Source organism: Hyperoodon ampullatus, assembly GCF_949752795.1.
Source record: "Hyperoodon ampullatus genome assembly, chromosome: 9".
Taxonomy (NCBI): domain Eukaryota; kingdom Metazoa; phylum Chordata; class Mammalia; order Artiodactyla; family Ziphiidae; genus Hyperoodon; species Hyperoodon ampullatus.
The window spans coordinates 24,751,617-24,769,986 of record NC_136922.1 but is presented as its reverse complement, the minus strand read 5'-3'; the positions used below and the strand labels follow the sequence as shown (position 1 = coordinate 24,769,986).

At 41.1% G+C, this 18,370-nt stretch overlaps 1 protein-coding gene across 1 annotated transcript in view; it reads left to right on the top strand.

Moving 5' to 3' along the window:
- Window positions 1-679: 679 nt before the first annotated feature.
- Window positions 680-18,370, top strand: part of LANCL2 (LanC like glutathione S-transferase 2) — a gene marked incomplete at its 5' end in the record, with an annotated part of 66,132 nt that continues 48,441 nt past the window's right edge. Inside the window, one exon of the mRNA XM_079711718.1 lies at window positions 680-868. Coding sequence (XP_079567844.1) covers window positions 680-868 — 189 coding nt within the window. The remainder of the gene's footprint in view (window positions 869-18,370) is intronic.

The following is an 18,370-nucleotide window of genomic DNA, read 5'->3' as shown; positions in this document are numbered from 1 at the left end:
TCAATGTTTAAATGGAAAAAAAGGGGGGGGGGAAATAATATATTTCCCTCGAGGAGAAATCATTACATCTATTTAGTTTCAAATAATTAAAGAAACAACAAGAAGAACAAAGAGAACCAATAAAGGCTGCTAACTATGTTGTGATTACATAAATGCAGATGTACTTGCTTGTGTCCTTTTATTATTATACATGTTATGCTCCTGGGCAATTAAACTAATATTGGACGAGCCTGGGGGAGTCAATGAACTATTTAGGTGATTAAGGATGCCTTCACATTACGTGCTGCTACCAAAGATACCCGATTATTCAAAACAAAGGGGCTTAAAACCTAAAAGGGAAAAAGAAAAGGCGGTGGCTCCTCCTCCAGACCCCCCTCCCCCCCGACGGCGGGATGACTGGGAGGGACAGCGCCCTCCCCGGAGACGCTGCCCTTGCGGCGCCGCTGGACGAAGCCTACTCCTCGGAGGGCACCCCGCTACCGCGGCGCCCCGGTGACTGCGAACCGCCGCAGCCTCCCCGAGGGCCCGTCTAGAGCCGGGGCGGGGCGGGGCGCCCGCCGCCTTCCTTAGGGCTTGCCTGAGACCCGCCCGCGGCCGGGCCCAAGCGCCTCGGAGGAGGCTTGTCCCCGCTCGCTCGCCGTACCGCGCGGCCCCGCGGAGGGCAGGGCGCGCGGCCGACATGGGCGAGACCATGTCCCGGAGGCTTAAGTTGCAGTTGGGCGGGGACGCGGATATGGAAGAGCGGGCTTTTCCCAACCCCTTCCCGGACTACGAGGCCGTCGCCGCCGTGCCGGCTGAGGAGCCGCCAAGTGCTCGCCCCCAGCTCACTCCCGACGAGCTCGGCCTCCCCTTCCACAGCGATGGGAAGGTGAGTCGGCGACCGGCGGCCGGACTCGGGCCGCGCCAGGCGTTGGGGGAGGGAGAGCGCCGGCGGTGGTAGCGTCCACCCGCCGCCCCCTCGCCGCGCGGAAGTCACCCACCCGCGCCGCGCGCTGCTCCTGGGTCAAGGCCCTGGGTTCCGCCGCTGGGCGGTCCGGGGCCGGCGAGCTCCCAGCGCGCGGGCGCCGAGCTGCGGTCCTTCCCGGGCGATGTGGCCCTGGAAGGCTGTGGAGCTCTGCGTTGTTAGCCGCTTTCCTCCTGGTAGGCGCCTCCTGGCCCCTCGTGCCTTTGAAATACGCTCTTTCGGGGCTCTCGGAAGTGCGGGTCAGGTCTCCGGGGTCTGTTGAGGTGCAGATTTGTTTACCATCGAGGGCCCGCCCCCAGAGCTGTAAAGCGTACCTGCTGACCGCCTGTTGGCACTTTCCTTGGGGCCGAGATTATCGTCAGCCCTGGTCTCCGGTCCCCTGCCCTTGGAATGTAGGGCTTGGGAACAGCAACCAAAAGGCCTTGTTTCTGCACAGTAGTGTCACTGTAATGGGTCTGGTATGTGCGCCCAGGAGTCGGAAGTGGGATACGTGTGAACAAGCTAACTCGGTAGGGGGGAGGTGGACAGGAAGGAATACGTGAATATCGGCACAGCTGTTCTCGTTTTGGTAAAACCGCGCGTTCACCTGTTAGGTTCCTGTGTTTCCGCTGATCTCTGTTCCAACTCCCACTTTACCTCCCTGGCTCCCCATGTATTTTGTGTTTGAAAAGGTATTAGTTCGCCCCAATGAAGGCAATTTTGAAAGAGCTGTTACTGGTCTGAACATAGAATTTCAGGCAAGTGTCTTCTCTAAACTCGCTCTTCTTGTATGTAATTCAAATCTGGAGAACAATTCCTAACTCACAGAGATGTTAGTGATTGAATTAAAGTATATCAAATGGCCTGTCAAACTGCCTTACGTGGTACCTGGTAAGCCCCCCAATAACTGCATCCTCATTCTTCCTCTGGAAAAGTCAGCGCTCGTGGTTTAGAATTCATATGTCAGCACTGATTTTTCTCTGGATTTCTTTTGTTTTCACATACATTTCTGTTGTGTTTGTGACTTGGTGTTTAAATCCTTTGTAGTAAAAATAAGTTTCTGGCAAACATTTGAAAAATCTGTCATTCATACATATTATCAGTTGCTGTCTCAATATTATCCTTAGAGTAAGGAGACAGTTTGAAGATAAGTGAAAGGAACCACTGCAGTTTAAAGATAAGTGAAAGGAACCACGATTTGAGTCTCCCTGAGAACAGTAAAGAGGTGAGAACAGTTGAGTTTCATTTTCTACCTCAGAGAAGGAGATAAACACTGGTTCTGAAATGACATGTTTTTCTTCTTAACCTTTTATATCCAGTAAACATAATGTTGACGTCAACTACATACCAAACGGGCTTATGTAAAAGAAAATTAAACCACAAATAACTAATGAGGCTTGTGATATCTCCATGCAGTTAAACAGTTAAAATAAGTCAGGGTGGGGGACCCATGCCAGTGGTCGTTGTTATATGCTAAAGGAAAGGGGAAGAGTTTTTTCATGTTCTTGAACATGAAAATGAGAGCACATTAAAGGGAGAGAGGGATTTCTGATTTTGAAAGGTGGACATGAAATAGAGCAGGACCCTGTGGCCCGCACCGCCGCCCCCCGCCCATGTCCTCAGCCCACCTTTCGTCTGTAGAAAACCCGCAGTCAAAGAATAAGTTGAATTAGAGAAGTGAGAAAATGCAGAAGCAAAGGAAAGCAGTCAAACAGGACAAAATAATAATAGTTTAGTCATGAAGCAAAGTGAAGGACCTTTAGTTCCTCCTCAAGGGCTGTAGATAGTATTCTGGGCCATGGCCTTTGAGCTGTTTTGTAGAGATGGAAAGCCCCACCAGGTAGAAGAAGTGAACTACATGATGACCAGACTGTAGCCATGACATCAGCTGCCACAATTCTGAGAACTGGCCTCAAAGAAATGGGAGCAAACCGACCCTGGAACTGAAAACTAAGTGTTGTTAAAACAATCAAGATGATGTTGATCAGACCACCACATGACCAATTTCAAGATGACTGTCAGAGCTGACTATGCTGTTTCTGCATGTAGCCCCCTGCTTCCACGTACACACCCCAGAAACTCACCTTTAAAAGCTCTTACCCACTGGTCATCCTTGGGGGCGGGGGGCGTCAGCCTTTGGACACGAATACCCCCTCCCTTGGTTTGCCAGCCTCCAAAATAAAGCAAACTTTCATTTCCACTAGCCTTACCTCTAGAGTATTGGTTTTAGAGCAGCAAGCAGCCAGACCCCACTTAAGGTAAGAGAAAGAATGCTTAGATTTAGGGAAGTCGTAAAATAAAATGAACATGAATTAAGTTCCCCTGCCTTCTGTATTGATAGATTGTGATTAACAGATTATTACATCTTTAATTCTTAGAATATTAAGAATAATTAAAATAGAAGTTGTCAAACTATGCATTTGTTGTGATATACATGAAGTTTCATGAAAATGAGGGTGTTATGAGTTGAATTGTGTCTCCCCAAAAGATGAAGTCCTAACCTGTGGAATGTCAGAATGTGACTCTCGGGAATAAGGTTATGTTAGGTGTAATTAAAGTAAGGTCATGCTGGAGTAAGGTAGGCTCTTAATCCAATATAGACTAGTGTCCTTAGAAGAGAGACACAGACACACAGGGAGAGAGAAAATGGCCATGGAATGATGGAGGCAGACATTAGAGTGATGCATTTGTAAGCCAAGGAATGTCAGAGATTGCTAGCAAACACCAGAAACTAGAAGAGGCAAGGAAGGATTCTGCCCAGAGTCTCAGAGGGAACATGGCCCTGCCAACCCTTGATTTTGGACTTATGACCTCGAGAACTGTGAGACTATAAACTTCTGTTGTTTTAAGCCACTCAATTTGTTTCGGCACCCTAGGAAATTAATACAGAGTATAATTTGTAAATTAGGCATTGAGGAATAATTTTATCATGATGATGTGTGCTGTTAGTGAGAAAAGACTACGTAAAATCTACCAACACAGTAACTTTATTACTAAGTATTCTTGAAGTCACTTATTTGATCCTATTTAGGTTAGCTGTGTATATGTTGTGGTGTAATCAATCAGTAAAATTCACCTCAAATTCTAAAACCAGATTAAGTCTACTTCACTGAATTATGTTTCTGTAAGTAGGCTTTTGTAACATTTTGACAACATCAGTCCAGATACTATGAAAAGCAGTGAACCAGTGTCATAGCAGCTTTTTTTGTTTTTTAAATTATGGAAGGTATCTAAAGTCAGCACTGTTGGCTACTTCTCTAATAGCCATTTCTTCCCTTCTTTTTGCTTGATTTCGTTGTGGCCATGAACTTCAGGAGCTGAATCGTGGTTAACGTACACCAGTGTTTCTCAAAGAGTGCTTCTCTGATGAGCAGCGTCCCGTTTATCTGCTGTATCATCAAGGATGCACTCAGGAGGTAGAAACCACACAGTGATTTGATAGGGAAAGTTTAATATAAAGAATTATTCCTAACCATAAAGAGATTGGAGTAACGAGAGGTTGCCTCATAAGAAGTAAAGAGAACTCTAAAGAATATAGGAATAGCCTATATGAGGCGCAGCCCCATTCCTAGGGCTAAGAGGGCACTCAAGGGAGAAGCCACTGTTACTATCCATCTATGGCTATGTAAGAAATGATCCCCAAACTTAATAATTTAATAAAAATTTATTAGCTCACATAGTTTCTGAGGGTCAGGAATCCAGTTGCTATAGCTTGAAGCCCAGTTGGTGCTTTGTGATTGGTTGTCCTTAGGTTTTGCTTTTGTAACCTTGAGGCATTTACAGGCTTAGGTTTTAGTTTGCTTACAGAGGCTGCCAAGGCAATAGAGCCACCTCAGCCTAATGGTCTCCTTGTTTAATTAATCTAACAATACCCCTTTTGGTCACGCTCTTGTACATGAGAGATTGATCTCAGATGGTGTATAAGCACCACCCTCGGTCACCATCAGAGTTGAGTTGCTCTTGTCTCATTGTGAAACTCACAGGGTGTGGTGTCAGGTCCATGGAAGAATTGCTTTTGCTGTTCATCTCTTTGCTCACTTGTTTCTGTTTCTCCAAGAGCAGTGAGACCGCTTGATGTACTGCTGATGGCTGTGAACATGCGTTTAAGACGGTTGAGAGAATGTCGCCCACCAGTTGGCGACTATGAGGACGATAACACAGAGACTGAAGACTAATCCTAAGCCAGGGCCCCCATGAACCAAGCCAGTTGGTATCAAATAAATCAAAGAATATACCTGAAGGGATATCAGCCTGTTTTAGCCAAGTAGCTTATTTGCTAATTTCTTACATTTGCTAAAATATCAGAGGGGTTGATCCAGGTACAGCAGGAAGTATTTGCTTTGGTGCCCACTCCTTGTTTAGCCAGTAAGTGATCTAAGCAATTCTATTATCTAGAACCACCTTAGCAAGAAAGCCTAGTGACTTTTGTTGTGCAGCTATGGCCTTGGCAGTAGATTCAGTGATAGTTGCCAGAGCTAAGGAGCATTATCTTCTTGTGCATTAGCAGAGAGAAAAAGCAAGTAGTGAAGTGGCAAAAGGAATAAAGGTTTTTATATTGGAGACAAAGATCTTGTTCTGGGATCTTGGGAGATGCCATCTGCTTCTGGGGAGGAACCTCCCTGGTCAGTTTCACTTTAGATCTTCACCTGGTGTGCATTCCAAGAGTCTGGAGGAGCCCTTTTTAGTTGAGGGATGTGGATCTAAGGTTCAGGGTCCTGAAATTTGGCTTCCATCTGGGTTTGAGGAGGGGCCCTTCAAGGAAGTTCAAGGGCAATCTTTGTTCTTAGTGATTCCAGATCAGAAAGGTGGGAGAAAACTGGAAATATTATTGATAGTTTGGAGAGTCATAGCCAGGTATTTGAAGAAGCTGGAAGAATTCAGGATCCAGTCCAGTTTACAGGTATATAGCAAACCTCAAAGGCAACGAACAGGACTAAAATCTCATATGCACATGGTTGTGTTACAGTTTTCTACTGAAACCTAATTTTTTTTCTCTACAATCACCCTCATTTCTATTAAAGATAATCAAAGTAAGGCTAATTTGTTTGCAAAATAAGTCATCTCATTAAACTTGGCCTGTTTTAATGAGAGGACCTCCTGGGGGCTGTCAAGGGTCTCCTTCGATTTCCTCTTCTGACAGCGGAACTGTCAAAAGATAAACTGAGGCATATTACAAATGTTAAGAGTTTAGGGAGCACAAATGAACTTGAATCAGGCAGCGCCAAACTGGAAGTGGTTAGGAGCATTTTTCCGACGAGCCAGGGAACAGTGAGGGGGTTGGGGCCCTGACCCTCCGAACAGTCGAATGTCCCCATAACTTAATTCTGCATAGGTCGTTCCTCTGTATTGCATTTCTTCCACATCTGTGGTTCCTTATCCGTGGATTCAACCAACTAAGGATTGTGTGGTACTGTAGTATTCACTGTTGAAAAAAATCCCCATGTGGGTGGACCCAAGCAGTTCAAACCTGTCTTCTTTAAGGGTCAGCTCTGTAGAAGAAGTGTGGAAGCAAAGCAAGGACATTCTTGATTGGCTGTAGCTTAAAGCCTAGCTGTTTGTGGTTGGTTGTCCTTGGTGTTTTGATTTCATAACCTTGAGGCATCTATGGGCTCAGGTTTTGGTTTGCTTACTACACTCCCAGGGCTTTGGAGCCACCTGAGTCCAGTGGCTTCTGCTAGTGAATCTAACAGTGGGGCTTTGCCAGGCTAAGGGGGAGCGCTGCGTGAAGGGAAAGGCAGGGAGTAGAATCTGACTACAGAGGAGGGAGCTGAAAAGGTAGATTGGAGCCAATTCTAAAGGACTTGATGGGTCCTAAGGATTTTAAAACTTTTTCCATACAAAAATGAAGATAAAGAGAATTTTTACTTGGAATCTATAACTTGACATTATCTTGAGCTGTTGGAAATTCTTCATTTTATACTTTTTCACTTAATTTTCTGTATTTTTGCTTTTCACTTCAAAATTTGTTGAATGTCATAATATATCATGGAAGCATAAGGAAATAGCACTTTTCAGTTGCCCAGAAAATATATTGGGTCGGCCAAAAAGTTCGTTCGGGTTTTTTGGTAACATCTTACGGAAAAACCCAAACGAACTTTTTGGCCGACCCAATAATTTTTCTTTCATTCAGATGAGCTAAAATGGGATAAGGGAGGGAATATACTCTACAGCCTTTCTCCTCAAAGTGAGATTTGTGGACCCAAAACATCAGCCTTTCCTGAATGCTTGTTAGAAAATTCAGCTTCCACCCTACACCTAAAGAACCGGAACCTGCATTTAACCAAATTCCCAGGCCAGACAGTCCATGTGCCCATTATATTGGAGGAGCACTGCTCTACAGCTTGTTGAATTTTCTTTTAATTTTAACCTCCAGCCAGTTTTCAATTCCTGATATGGAAAGATACTGACATAAAAGCATAAGGGGAAGGTTATGTAGGGGAGACTACAAAAATATTTCAAATCAGCATTTCCCATCAGTTGGGAATAAGATATGGAGTATAGAGCAGGGGAGAACTTGGATAGACCTGGGTTTGACTCCTACTTTTCTGCCACTTACTAGCTATAGCCTTTGGGCAAGTAATTTGGGCAATGATAGTACCTTCCTAATAGGTTATGACTATTTAATTAATGCATTTAAACGCTTAGAACAATGCCTGTTAACATAGGATAATAGCATTTATCTCATCAGCTTGTAGTAAATGGTTAAGTTGAAAAAGGTAATTGAAGTTCTTAATATAATGTATTGGTTGAAAGTTGATAATAATATAGTTGTAGAGTAACCCATTCCTCATTAGGTTGTTACGGTGTTTAAGTTAATACATTTAGAGCACTCAAAAGGGTGCCTAATACTGATACAATTAGTACCTTGTTACACATAGTTACTAATATATAGGTAAGTAGTTTAAGAGTTCAGTTAATGATAGCTATTAGCATTATTAGGTATCCTGTTTTTTGTCACTATAGCATACAATGTGATAATGAAAAATTGCTTAAAAGTTTATATCTTTAGTGGAATATAAAAAAATATTGCATATCCTTTACTTTTTCCTTCTTAGAGAAATGCTTATTCTTGTGCCTTTTCCTTCTGAGGAAAATATAGGCAAACATGCAGTATTCTTGTGGGTATGTTCTCAGATTTATAGATTCCGTACCATACTTTCCTCACTCACATCTCTGCAGTGGGGACACTAACACGCCTGCTGATGGTGGGGAAGGTGAAAAAGGATTATTGGATGTTGGAAAGTCAGCTAAACTCTCTGCCCACAGTTCTGTCAACTCATGCTCTTTTTATTGGGGCCTCAGCAAAATTGAAAATTGTTGTATATCATGACATAGATCTTCAGATTCGCATGCTTATGCTTGAACCCCCAAACAGGAGCTCTGAAGGTGTAATCCATGGTTAGTCAGGGCTGACTGATTCATTTTTGTTTCTCTTCCCCACTTGACTCTTTGAGACAGGAATTTTTTCTTATGCTTGAACTATTATTATATGCTTGAATTATTATTTTAAATTATTATTAATTTAATAATTTTTGAATTATTAATAATTATTGAATTATTATTATTTTAAAAAATATCACCACACTTGATACTGAGCTAGGACAGAATAGATACTCAGTGAATGTTGAATGAATAAATGTACTGAAATAAAAAACTTTTTTTATTAGAATCATTTTTATATATTATTTAATAGCATCATTTTATCTTTAAAATCTCTTCTGTGTCTAGAATGTTATATGAGTCATGACCTAGGTCCTCTAGACAATCTTCTAACCTAATATAAGACTGTAATATACTTCATGGGTGTCCCAGGTGAGGCGTATATTCTGTAGGGCGGCCACCTAGGAGCCTGCTAGGGCCAGAATAGGTTTGAGCCAATTTTACTTGAATAGAATTGAATATAACAAACTGAGTTTCCTTTTCAGAAAATGTTTCTCTTCCCTGGATTTTAGCTAATACTGTGCAACAATTGTTTAATCAAAAATGAAACCTAGTTTTTCACTGAGAGCTTTCCAAAAATAAATACAATTTGACCACAAAGTCCTATAAACCTTATGTTAACTATAATTGTGTGTGCTTTGAGCCCTTGTAATCAGTTTATTAATATACCATTACTGAGCAGCTGTCCTTGGTTCTTTATGGCAATTATAAACTTCTTTTGTGGTTATGATATATATATATATATATATATATATATATATATATATATATATATATATATATATATATCCCCTAGAGAGTATACACAGCAGATTATCAATTTTTATGACACAAAATAAGTACATCAGAATTGGACAGATGTGTGTTTAGGATATGTAGTCTAGAATATTTTCTATTAATAGTGTTACTGAGTTTGAAAGAAGAAAAACAGAAACAGACCTGATTATGTAAATATATACCTATTTTTAAAAGAATGAACTATTTTCAGACATCTAAGCAAACAGCATTTCCTTGACACACATTCAGTATAGGTAATGATCCTTCTTCTGTTTATTGAAAATACTGCTAGTGAGGGTAGATGTGCCCCCACCATCTAATTCTTTACTGTCAAAACATACAGCTTTTTTCCCCTTTTCTCCTTTAGTAATTAACTTTGAGGTAATGATTGGGGTACTTTTGCTTATTCATTTTTGTTGGAAAATAAAGTGTTAGAAAACCAAGCCCACCTACTTCATATGTGTAAACTGTCACAGAGCATCTTCCCCTGGGAGATCTGAGATTACAAAATATACTTTCTTCAACCTGTGCCCTGGATTAAAAAGATTTGCTAAAACCTTTCCTATAAAAGAATTACTTGCTGAGAGCCGGAGGAAGATGGCGGAAGAGTAAGACGCGGAGATCACCTTCCTCCCCACAGATACATCAGAAATTCATCTACACGTGGAACAACTCCAACAGAACACCTACTGAACGCTGACAGAAGACCTCAGACCCCCCAAAAGGCAAGAAACTCCCCACATACCTGGGTAGGTCAAAAGAAAAAAAGAATAAACAGAGACAATAGGATATGGATGGGACCTGCACCAGTGGGAGGGAGCCGTGAAGGAGGGAAGGTTTCTACACACTACAAGCCCCTTCGAGGGCGGAGACTGCAGGTGGCGGAGGGGGAAAGCTTCGGAGTAGCGGAGGAGAGCACAGCAACAGGGGTGTGGAGGGCAAAGCAGAGAGATTTTGGCACAGAGGATCGGTGCCCTCAGGCACACACCAGCCCGAGAGACTTGTCTGCTCGGCCGCCAGGGCGGGCGGGGCTGGGAGCTGAGGCTCGGGTATCGGCTTTCAGTCAGAGCGCAGGGAGAGGTCTGGGGCTGGCGGCAGGAAGAGACCCTGAAGGGGTTAGTGCTAGCCCGGAGGGAGTCCGGGGAAAGGGTCTGGAGCTACCGGAGAGGCAAGAGACTTTTTTCCCTTTTGTTGCCTGGTGCGCGAGGAGAGGGCATTCCCCTCCCTCCCCTCTGCCTGAGTGAGCCAGAGCCCCCGAATCAGCGGCTCCTTTAAACCCGTCCTGTCTGAGCGAAGAACGGACGCCCTCCGGCAACCTACGCGCAGAGGCGGGGCCAGGTCCAAGGCTGAGACCCGGGAGCTGTGAGAGCAGAGACAGGGAAATCTCTCTGTGCAGCCTCCGAGGCAGCGGATTAAAGCTCCACGGTCCATTTGATGTGCCCTGCGTCTGTGGAGTGCATGAATGGACAGCGAATCATCCCAAATTGAGGAAGTGGACCTTGAGGACAAGATTTAAGACTTCCCCCCCCCCTTTTTTTTTTCCTCTTTTTACAACGAATTATCTCAAATTAAGGAGGTGGACTTAGCAAGATTTCAGACTTTTCGCCCTTTTCCTCTTTTTACAACGAATTATCCCAAATCGAGGAGGTGGACTTGGAGAGCAAGATTTTTGATTTTTCCCCCTGCTCTCTTTTTGTGAATGTGTATGTGTAATCTTCTGTGTAAGATTCTCTCTGTATAGCTTTGCTTCCACCATATGTCCCAGGGTTCTTTCGGTCCGTGTTTTTTTTCAATAATTACTTTTTAATTTTAATAACGCTACTATATTTCATACTTTATTCTATTTTACTTTACCTGCTCTTTCTTTTTTTCCTCCCTTCCCTTCCTCCCTCCCTCCCTCCACTCCTCCTTTCCTTCTTTCTTTTTCTTTCCTGCATCCCTCCCTCCCTCCCTTCTTTCCACTTTCTTTTTCTTTCCTTCCTACCTCCCTCCCTCCTGTCTTTCTTTCTTTCTTTCCTTCCTCCCTCCCTCCCTCTCTTCTTCCATTCACTCTTCCTTTTGCTTTCATTCCTCCCTCCCTCCCTCCTTTCTTTCCTTTCTTTCCATCCTTCCTCCCTCTCTCCTTTCTTCCTTTCTTCCTTCATTCCTTACTTCCCTTCTTCCTTTCTTTCAATCTCTCTTTCTTTCTTCTACTAATTATTTCTTTCTACTTTTTCTCACTGTTATTCTGAGCCGGGTGGATGAAAGTCTCTTGGTGCTGCAGCCAGGAGTTAGTGCTGTGCCTCTGAAGTGGGAGAGCCAACTTCAGGACACGGGTCCACAAGAGACCTCCCAGCTCCACATAATATCAAGCAGCGAAAATCTCCCAGGGATCTCCATCTCAACACCAGCACCCAGCTTCAGTCAACGACCAGCAAGCTACAGTGCTGGTCACCCTATGCCAAGCAACTAGCAAGGCAGGAACACAACCCCACCCATTAGCAGAGAGGATACCTAAAAACATAATAAGGCCACAGGCACCCCAAAACACACCACCAGACGTGGACCTGTTCACCAGAAAGACAAGATCGAGCTTCAACCACCAGAACACAGGCATTAGTCCCCCCCACCAGGAAGCCTACACAACCTACTGAAACAACCTTAGCCACGGGGGACAGACACCAAAAACAACGGGAACTACGAATCTGCAGCCTGCAAAAAGGAGACCCCAAACACAGTAACATAAGCAAAATGAGAAAGCAGAAAAACACACAGCAGGTGAAGGAGCAAGATAAAAACCTACCAGACCTAACAAATGAAGAGGTAATAGGCAGTCTACCTGAAAAAGAATTCAGAATAATGGTAGTAAAGCTGATCCAAGATTCTATTTCCCAGATCCAAAATCTTGGAAATAGAATAGACAATATGCAAGAAACAGTTAACAAGGACCTAGAAGAACTAAAGATGAATCAAGCATCGATTAAAAACACAATAAATGAAATGAAAAATACTCTAGATGGGATCAATAGCAGAATAACTGAGGCAGAAGAACGGATAAGTGAGGTGGAAGATAAAATAGTGGAAATAACTGATGCAGAGAAAAATAAAGAAAAAAGAATGAAAAGAACAGAGGACAGTCTCAGAGACCTCTGGGACAACATTAAACGCACCAACATTCGAATTATAGGGGTTCCAGAAGAAGAAGAGAAAAAGAAAGGGACTGAGAAAATATTTGAAGAGATTATAGTTGAAAACTTCCCTAATATGGGAAAGGAAATAGTTAATCAAGTCCAGGAGGCACAGAGAGTCCCATACAGAATAAATCCAAGAAGAAATACGCCAAGACACATATTAATCAAACTGTCAAAAATTAAACACAAAGAAATCATATTAAAAGCAGCAAGGGAAAAACAACAAATAACACACAAGGGAATCCCCATCAGGTTAACAGCTGATCTCTCAGCAGAAACTCTACAAGCCAGAAGGGAGTGGCAGGACATAATTAAAGTGATGAAGGAGAGAAACCTGCAACCAAGATTACTCTACCCAGCAAGGATCTCATTCAGATTTGATGGAGAAATTAAAACCTTTACAGACAAGCAAAAGCTGAGAGAGTTCAGCACCACCAAACCAGCTTTACAACAAATGCTAAAGGAACTTCTCTAGGCAAGAAACACAACAGAAGGACTATACCTACAATAACGAACCCAAAGCCATTAAGGAAATGGGAATAGGAACATACATATCAATAATTACCTTAAATGTAAATGGACTAAATGCTCCCACCAAAAGACACAGAGTGGCTGAATGGATACAAAAACAAGACCCATATATATGCTGTCTACAAGAGACGCACTTCAGACCTAGAGACACATACAGATTGAAAGTAAGGGGATGGAAAAAGATATTCCATGCAAATGGAAATCAAAAGAAAGCTGGAGTAGCAATTCTTATATCAGACAAAATAGACTTTAAAATAAAGACTATTAGAAGAGACAAAGAAGGACACTACATAACGATAAAGGGATCGATCCAAGAAGAAGATATAACAATTGTAAATATTTATGCACCCAACATAGGAGCACCTCAATACATAAGGCAAATACTAACAGCCATAAAAGGGGAAATCGACAGTAACACAATCATAGTAGGGGACTTTAACACCCCACTTTCACCAATGGACAGATCATCCAAAATGAAAATAAATAAGGAAACACAAGCTTTAAATGATACATTAAACAAGATGGACTTAATTGATATTTATAGGACATTCCACCCAAAAACAACAGAATACACATTTTTCTCAAGTGCTCATGGAACATTCTCCAGGATAGATCATATCTTGGGTCACAAATCAAGCCTTGGTAAATTTAAGAAAATTGAAATTGTATCAAGTATCTTTTCTGACCACAATGCTATGAGACTAGACATCAATTACAGGAAAAGATCTGTAAAAAATACAAACACATGGAGGCTAAACAATACACTACTCAATAATGAAGTGATCACTGAAGAAATCAAAGAGGAAATTAAGAAATACTTAGAAACAAATGACAATGGAGACACGACGACCCAAAACCTATGGGACGCAGCAAAAGCAGTTCTAAGGGGGAAGTTTATAGCAATACAATCCCACCTTAAGAAACAGGAAACATTTCGAGTAAACAACCTGACCCTGCACCTAAAGCAATTAGAGAAAGAAGAACAAAAAACCCCCAAAGTTAGCAGAAGGAAAGAAATCATAAAGATCAGATCAGAAATAAATGAAAAAGAAATGAAGGAAACGATAGCAAAGATCAACCAAACTAAAAGCTGGTTCTTTGAGAAGATAAACAAAATTGACAAACCATTAGCCAGACTCATCAAGAAAAGAAGGGAGAAGACTCAAAGCAGTAGAATTAGAAATGAAAAAGGAGAAGTAACAACTGACACTGCAGAAATACAAAAGATCATGAGAGATTACTATAAGCAACTCTATGCCAATAAAATGGACAACCTGGAAGAAATGGACAAATTCTTAGAAATGCACAACCTACCAAGACTGACTCAGGAAGAAATAGAAAATATGAATAGACCAATCACAAGCACTGAAATTGAAACTGTGATTAAAAATCTTCCATCAAACAAAAGCCCAGGACCAGATGGCTTCACAGGCGAATTCTATCAAACATTTAGAGAAGAGCTAACACCCATCCTTCTCAAACTCTTCCAAACAATATCAGAGGAAGGAACACTCCCAAACTCATTCTACGAGGCCACCATCACCTTGATACCAAAACCAGGCAAGGATGTCACAAAGAAAGAAAACTACAGGCCAATATCACTGATGAACATAGATGCAAAAATCCTCAACAAAATACTAGCAAACAGAATCCAACAGCACATTAAAAGGATCATACACCATGATCAAGTGGGGTTTATTCCAGGAATGCAAGGATTCTTCAATATACGCAAATCAATCAATGTGATACACCATATTAACAAGTTGAAGGAGAAAAACCATATGATCATCTCAATAGATGCAGAGAAAGCTTTCGACAAAATTCAACACCCATTTATGATAAAAACCCTGCAGAAAGTAGGCATAGAGGGAACTTTCCTCAACATAATAAAGGCCATATATGACAAACCCACAGCCAACATCGTCCTCAATGGTGAAAAACTGAAACCATTTCCACTAAGATCAGGAACAAGACAAGGCTGCCCACTCTCACCACTCTTATTCAACCTAGTTTTGGAAGTTTTAGCCACAGCAATCAGAGAAGAAAAGGAAATAAAAGGAATCCAAATTGGAAAAGAAGAAGTAAAGCTGTCACTGTTTGCAGATGACATGATACTATACATAGAGAATCCTAAAGATGCTACCGAAAAACTACTAGAGCTAATCAATGAATTTGGTAAAGTAGCAGGATACAAAATTAATGCACAGAAATCTCTGGCATTCCTGTACACTAATGATGAAAAATCTGAAAATGAAATCAAGAAAACACTCCCATTTACCATTGCAACAAAAAGAATAAAATATCTAGGAATAAACCTACCTAAGGAGACAAAAGACCTGTATGCAGAAAATTATAAGACACTGATGAAAGAAATTAAAGATGATATAAATAGATGGAGAGATATACCATGCTCCTGGATTGGAAGAATCAATATTGTGAAAATGACTCTACTACCCAAAGCAATCTACAGATTCAATGCAATCCCTATCAAACTACCACTGGCATTTTTCACAGAAGTAGAACAAAAAATTTCAAAATTTGTTTGGAAAAACAAAAGACCCCGAATAGCCAAAGCAATCTTGAGAACGAAAAACGGAGCTGGAGGAATCAGGCTGCCTGACTTCAGACTATACTACAAAGCTACAGTAATTAAGACAGTGTGGTACTGGCATAAAAACAGAAAGATAGATCAGTGGATCAGGATAGAAAGCCCAGAGATAAACCCACGCACATATGGTCAACTTATCTTTGATAAAGGAGGCAGGAATGTACAGTGGAGAAAGGACAGCCTCTTCAATAAGTGGTGCTGGGAAAACTGGACAGGGACATGTAAAAGTATGAGATTAGATCATTCCCTAACACCATACACAAAAATAAGCTCAAAATGGATTAAAGACCTAAATGTAAGGCCAGAAACTATCAAACTCTTAGAGGAAAACATAGGTAGAACACTCTATGACATAAATCACAGCAAGATCCTTTTGGACCCACCTCCTAGAGAAATGGAACTAAAAACAAAGATAAACAAATGGGACCTAATGAAACTTCAAAGCTTTTGCACAGCAAAGGAAACCATAAACAAGACCAAAAGACAACCCTCAGAATGGGAGAAAATATTTGCAAATGAAGCAACTGACAAAGGATTAATCTCCAAAATTTATAAACAGCTCATGCAGCTCAATAGCAAAAAAACAAACAACCCAATCCAAAAATGGGCAGAAGACTTAAATAGGCATTTCTCCAAAGAAGATATACAGACTGCCAACAAACACATGAAAGAATGCTCAACATCATTAATCATTAGAGAAATGCAAATCAAAACTACAATGAGATATCATCTCACACCAGTCAGAATGGCCATCATCAAGAAATCTAGAAACAATAAATGCTGGAGAGGGTGTGGAGAAAAGGGAACACTCTTGCACTGCTGGTGGGAATGTGAATTGGTACAGCCACTATGGAGAACAGTATGGAGGTTCCTTAAAAAACTAAAAATAGAACTACCATATGACCCAGCAATCCCACTACTAGGCATATACCCTGAGAAAACCATAATTCAAAAAGAGACATGTACCAAAATGTTCATTGCAGCTCTATTCACAATAGCCCGGAGCTGGAAACAACCTAAGTGTCCATCATCGGATGAATGGATAAAGAAGATGTGGCACATATATACAATGGAATATTACTCAGCCATAAAAAGAAACGAAACTGAGCTATTTGTAATGAGGTGGATAGACCTAGAGTCTGTCATACAGAGTGAAGTAAGTCAGAAAGAGAAAGACAAATACCGTATGCTAACACATATATATGGAATTTAAAAAAAAAAAAATGTCATGAAGAACCTAGGGGTAAAACGGGAATAAAGACACAGACCTACTTGAGAATGGACTTGAGGATATGGGGAAGGGGAAGGGTAAGCTGTGACAAAGGGAAAGAGAGGCATGGACATATATACACTACCAAACGTAAGGTAGATAGATAGTGGGAAGCAGCCGCAGAGCACAGGGAGATCAGCTCGGTGCTTTGTGACCGCCTGGAGGGGTGGGATGGGGAGGGTGGGAGGGAGGGAGATGCATGAGGGAGGGGATGTGGGAACAGATGTATATGTATGACTGATTCACTTTGTTATAAAGCAGAAACTAATAAAAAAAAAAAAAAAAAAAGAATTACTTGCTGATGTATATATATGTGCCTGTGTATACATATACTTGTAATTACTGGTGTCTATATATTTGCACATATTCTGGAGTGTATAATCTGTGTATTGCACATACACAAAATGTGGGTTAAAAAGCCATTTTTATTATCTTTAAAAATGTAGACAAGTCATTGTTAGCTTTAGGTTCTTTGTCTATAACAGGGGGATGATAATGTTGTTACAGGGTTATCAGGATTGAATTAGATGGAGTGTCACAAGTGCCCACCTATGTGAGGAGTATAATAAATGATTGTATTCATAAGCTCTCCTGGTGCATTATTCAGACTCAGAAGTTTGGTTCACAAATACCTGTTCCAAACATTACCTTTTGCTTTAGGAGTTATTTGTGCATGTTAAACACCTATTTTGAGAGTTTCCACTCTCCTCTATTTGAAGTTAAGATCATGAATTTTAAAGTTAATGATCAATCTCTTTTACGATTTCTGTATTTTTGTATTTTAGGGTTGTATTTCCTCAAACACAGCTTTCATTAAAAAAATACAGAAAAACATGTAAGTATTAGAAATACCAACATCATTTTGCTTTATAGCACTTTGTGGCATCCTTGTTTGGGAAAATTGCCTAGTATGTAGGAAAAGAATATTTTCTTGCTAATTGCAGTGCAATTACTAAAAATTAATCTTTGAGTCAGAGAAAAACCTCCCAAATTCTTTAGCTACTCGTTCTGTTTCTGTGCTTTGTGGAAGATGTGTATTGTATTCATATGGTGTGATTGAGTGAACGCTGTAGTAAGCCTTTCAAAAATCTAAAGGTAAACTGTAAATAGAAAATCAAGCAAAGATTTTCACAACAAGGGCTCAGCATAGGGAGGCCCAGGAACTTTCGAATTAGACAGTCTAGCTACAGCCCCAAAAGCTCGGTCTCTTGTTGTCTCATGTGACCTTGGGCTGGCCTCGGGTTTCTCACCTAAAAAACAGAATCATTCAGTAATGTGAAGATTAATTGAAATGTCACATAGAGCACTTAGTGCTAGGCATATGGTAAAGTACTCAATAATTATTAGTTATCTTTATAATAATACCATTATTAAATGAGATGAACCAGTTAAAATTTCTCCAAATAGAATTACAGCATAATAAATTTTTTTCTTTGTTCTTGAGACTTTGGTTCCAACATCAACAAATTAGAAATCTCTTTGATGACAGAGAGTTAGAAAATTAGGAACTAGAAAAAATACCTTAAAGAGAAGGCAGAGAAATTATTTTCACAATGGAATTTTGTCAAGTATTAAAAGGAATTAGAGTGAGTAATCGTAAGCCTTAGAACTATACTCCAGTATCATTTATG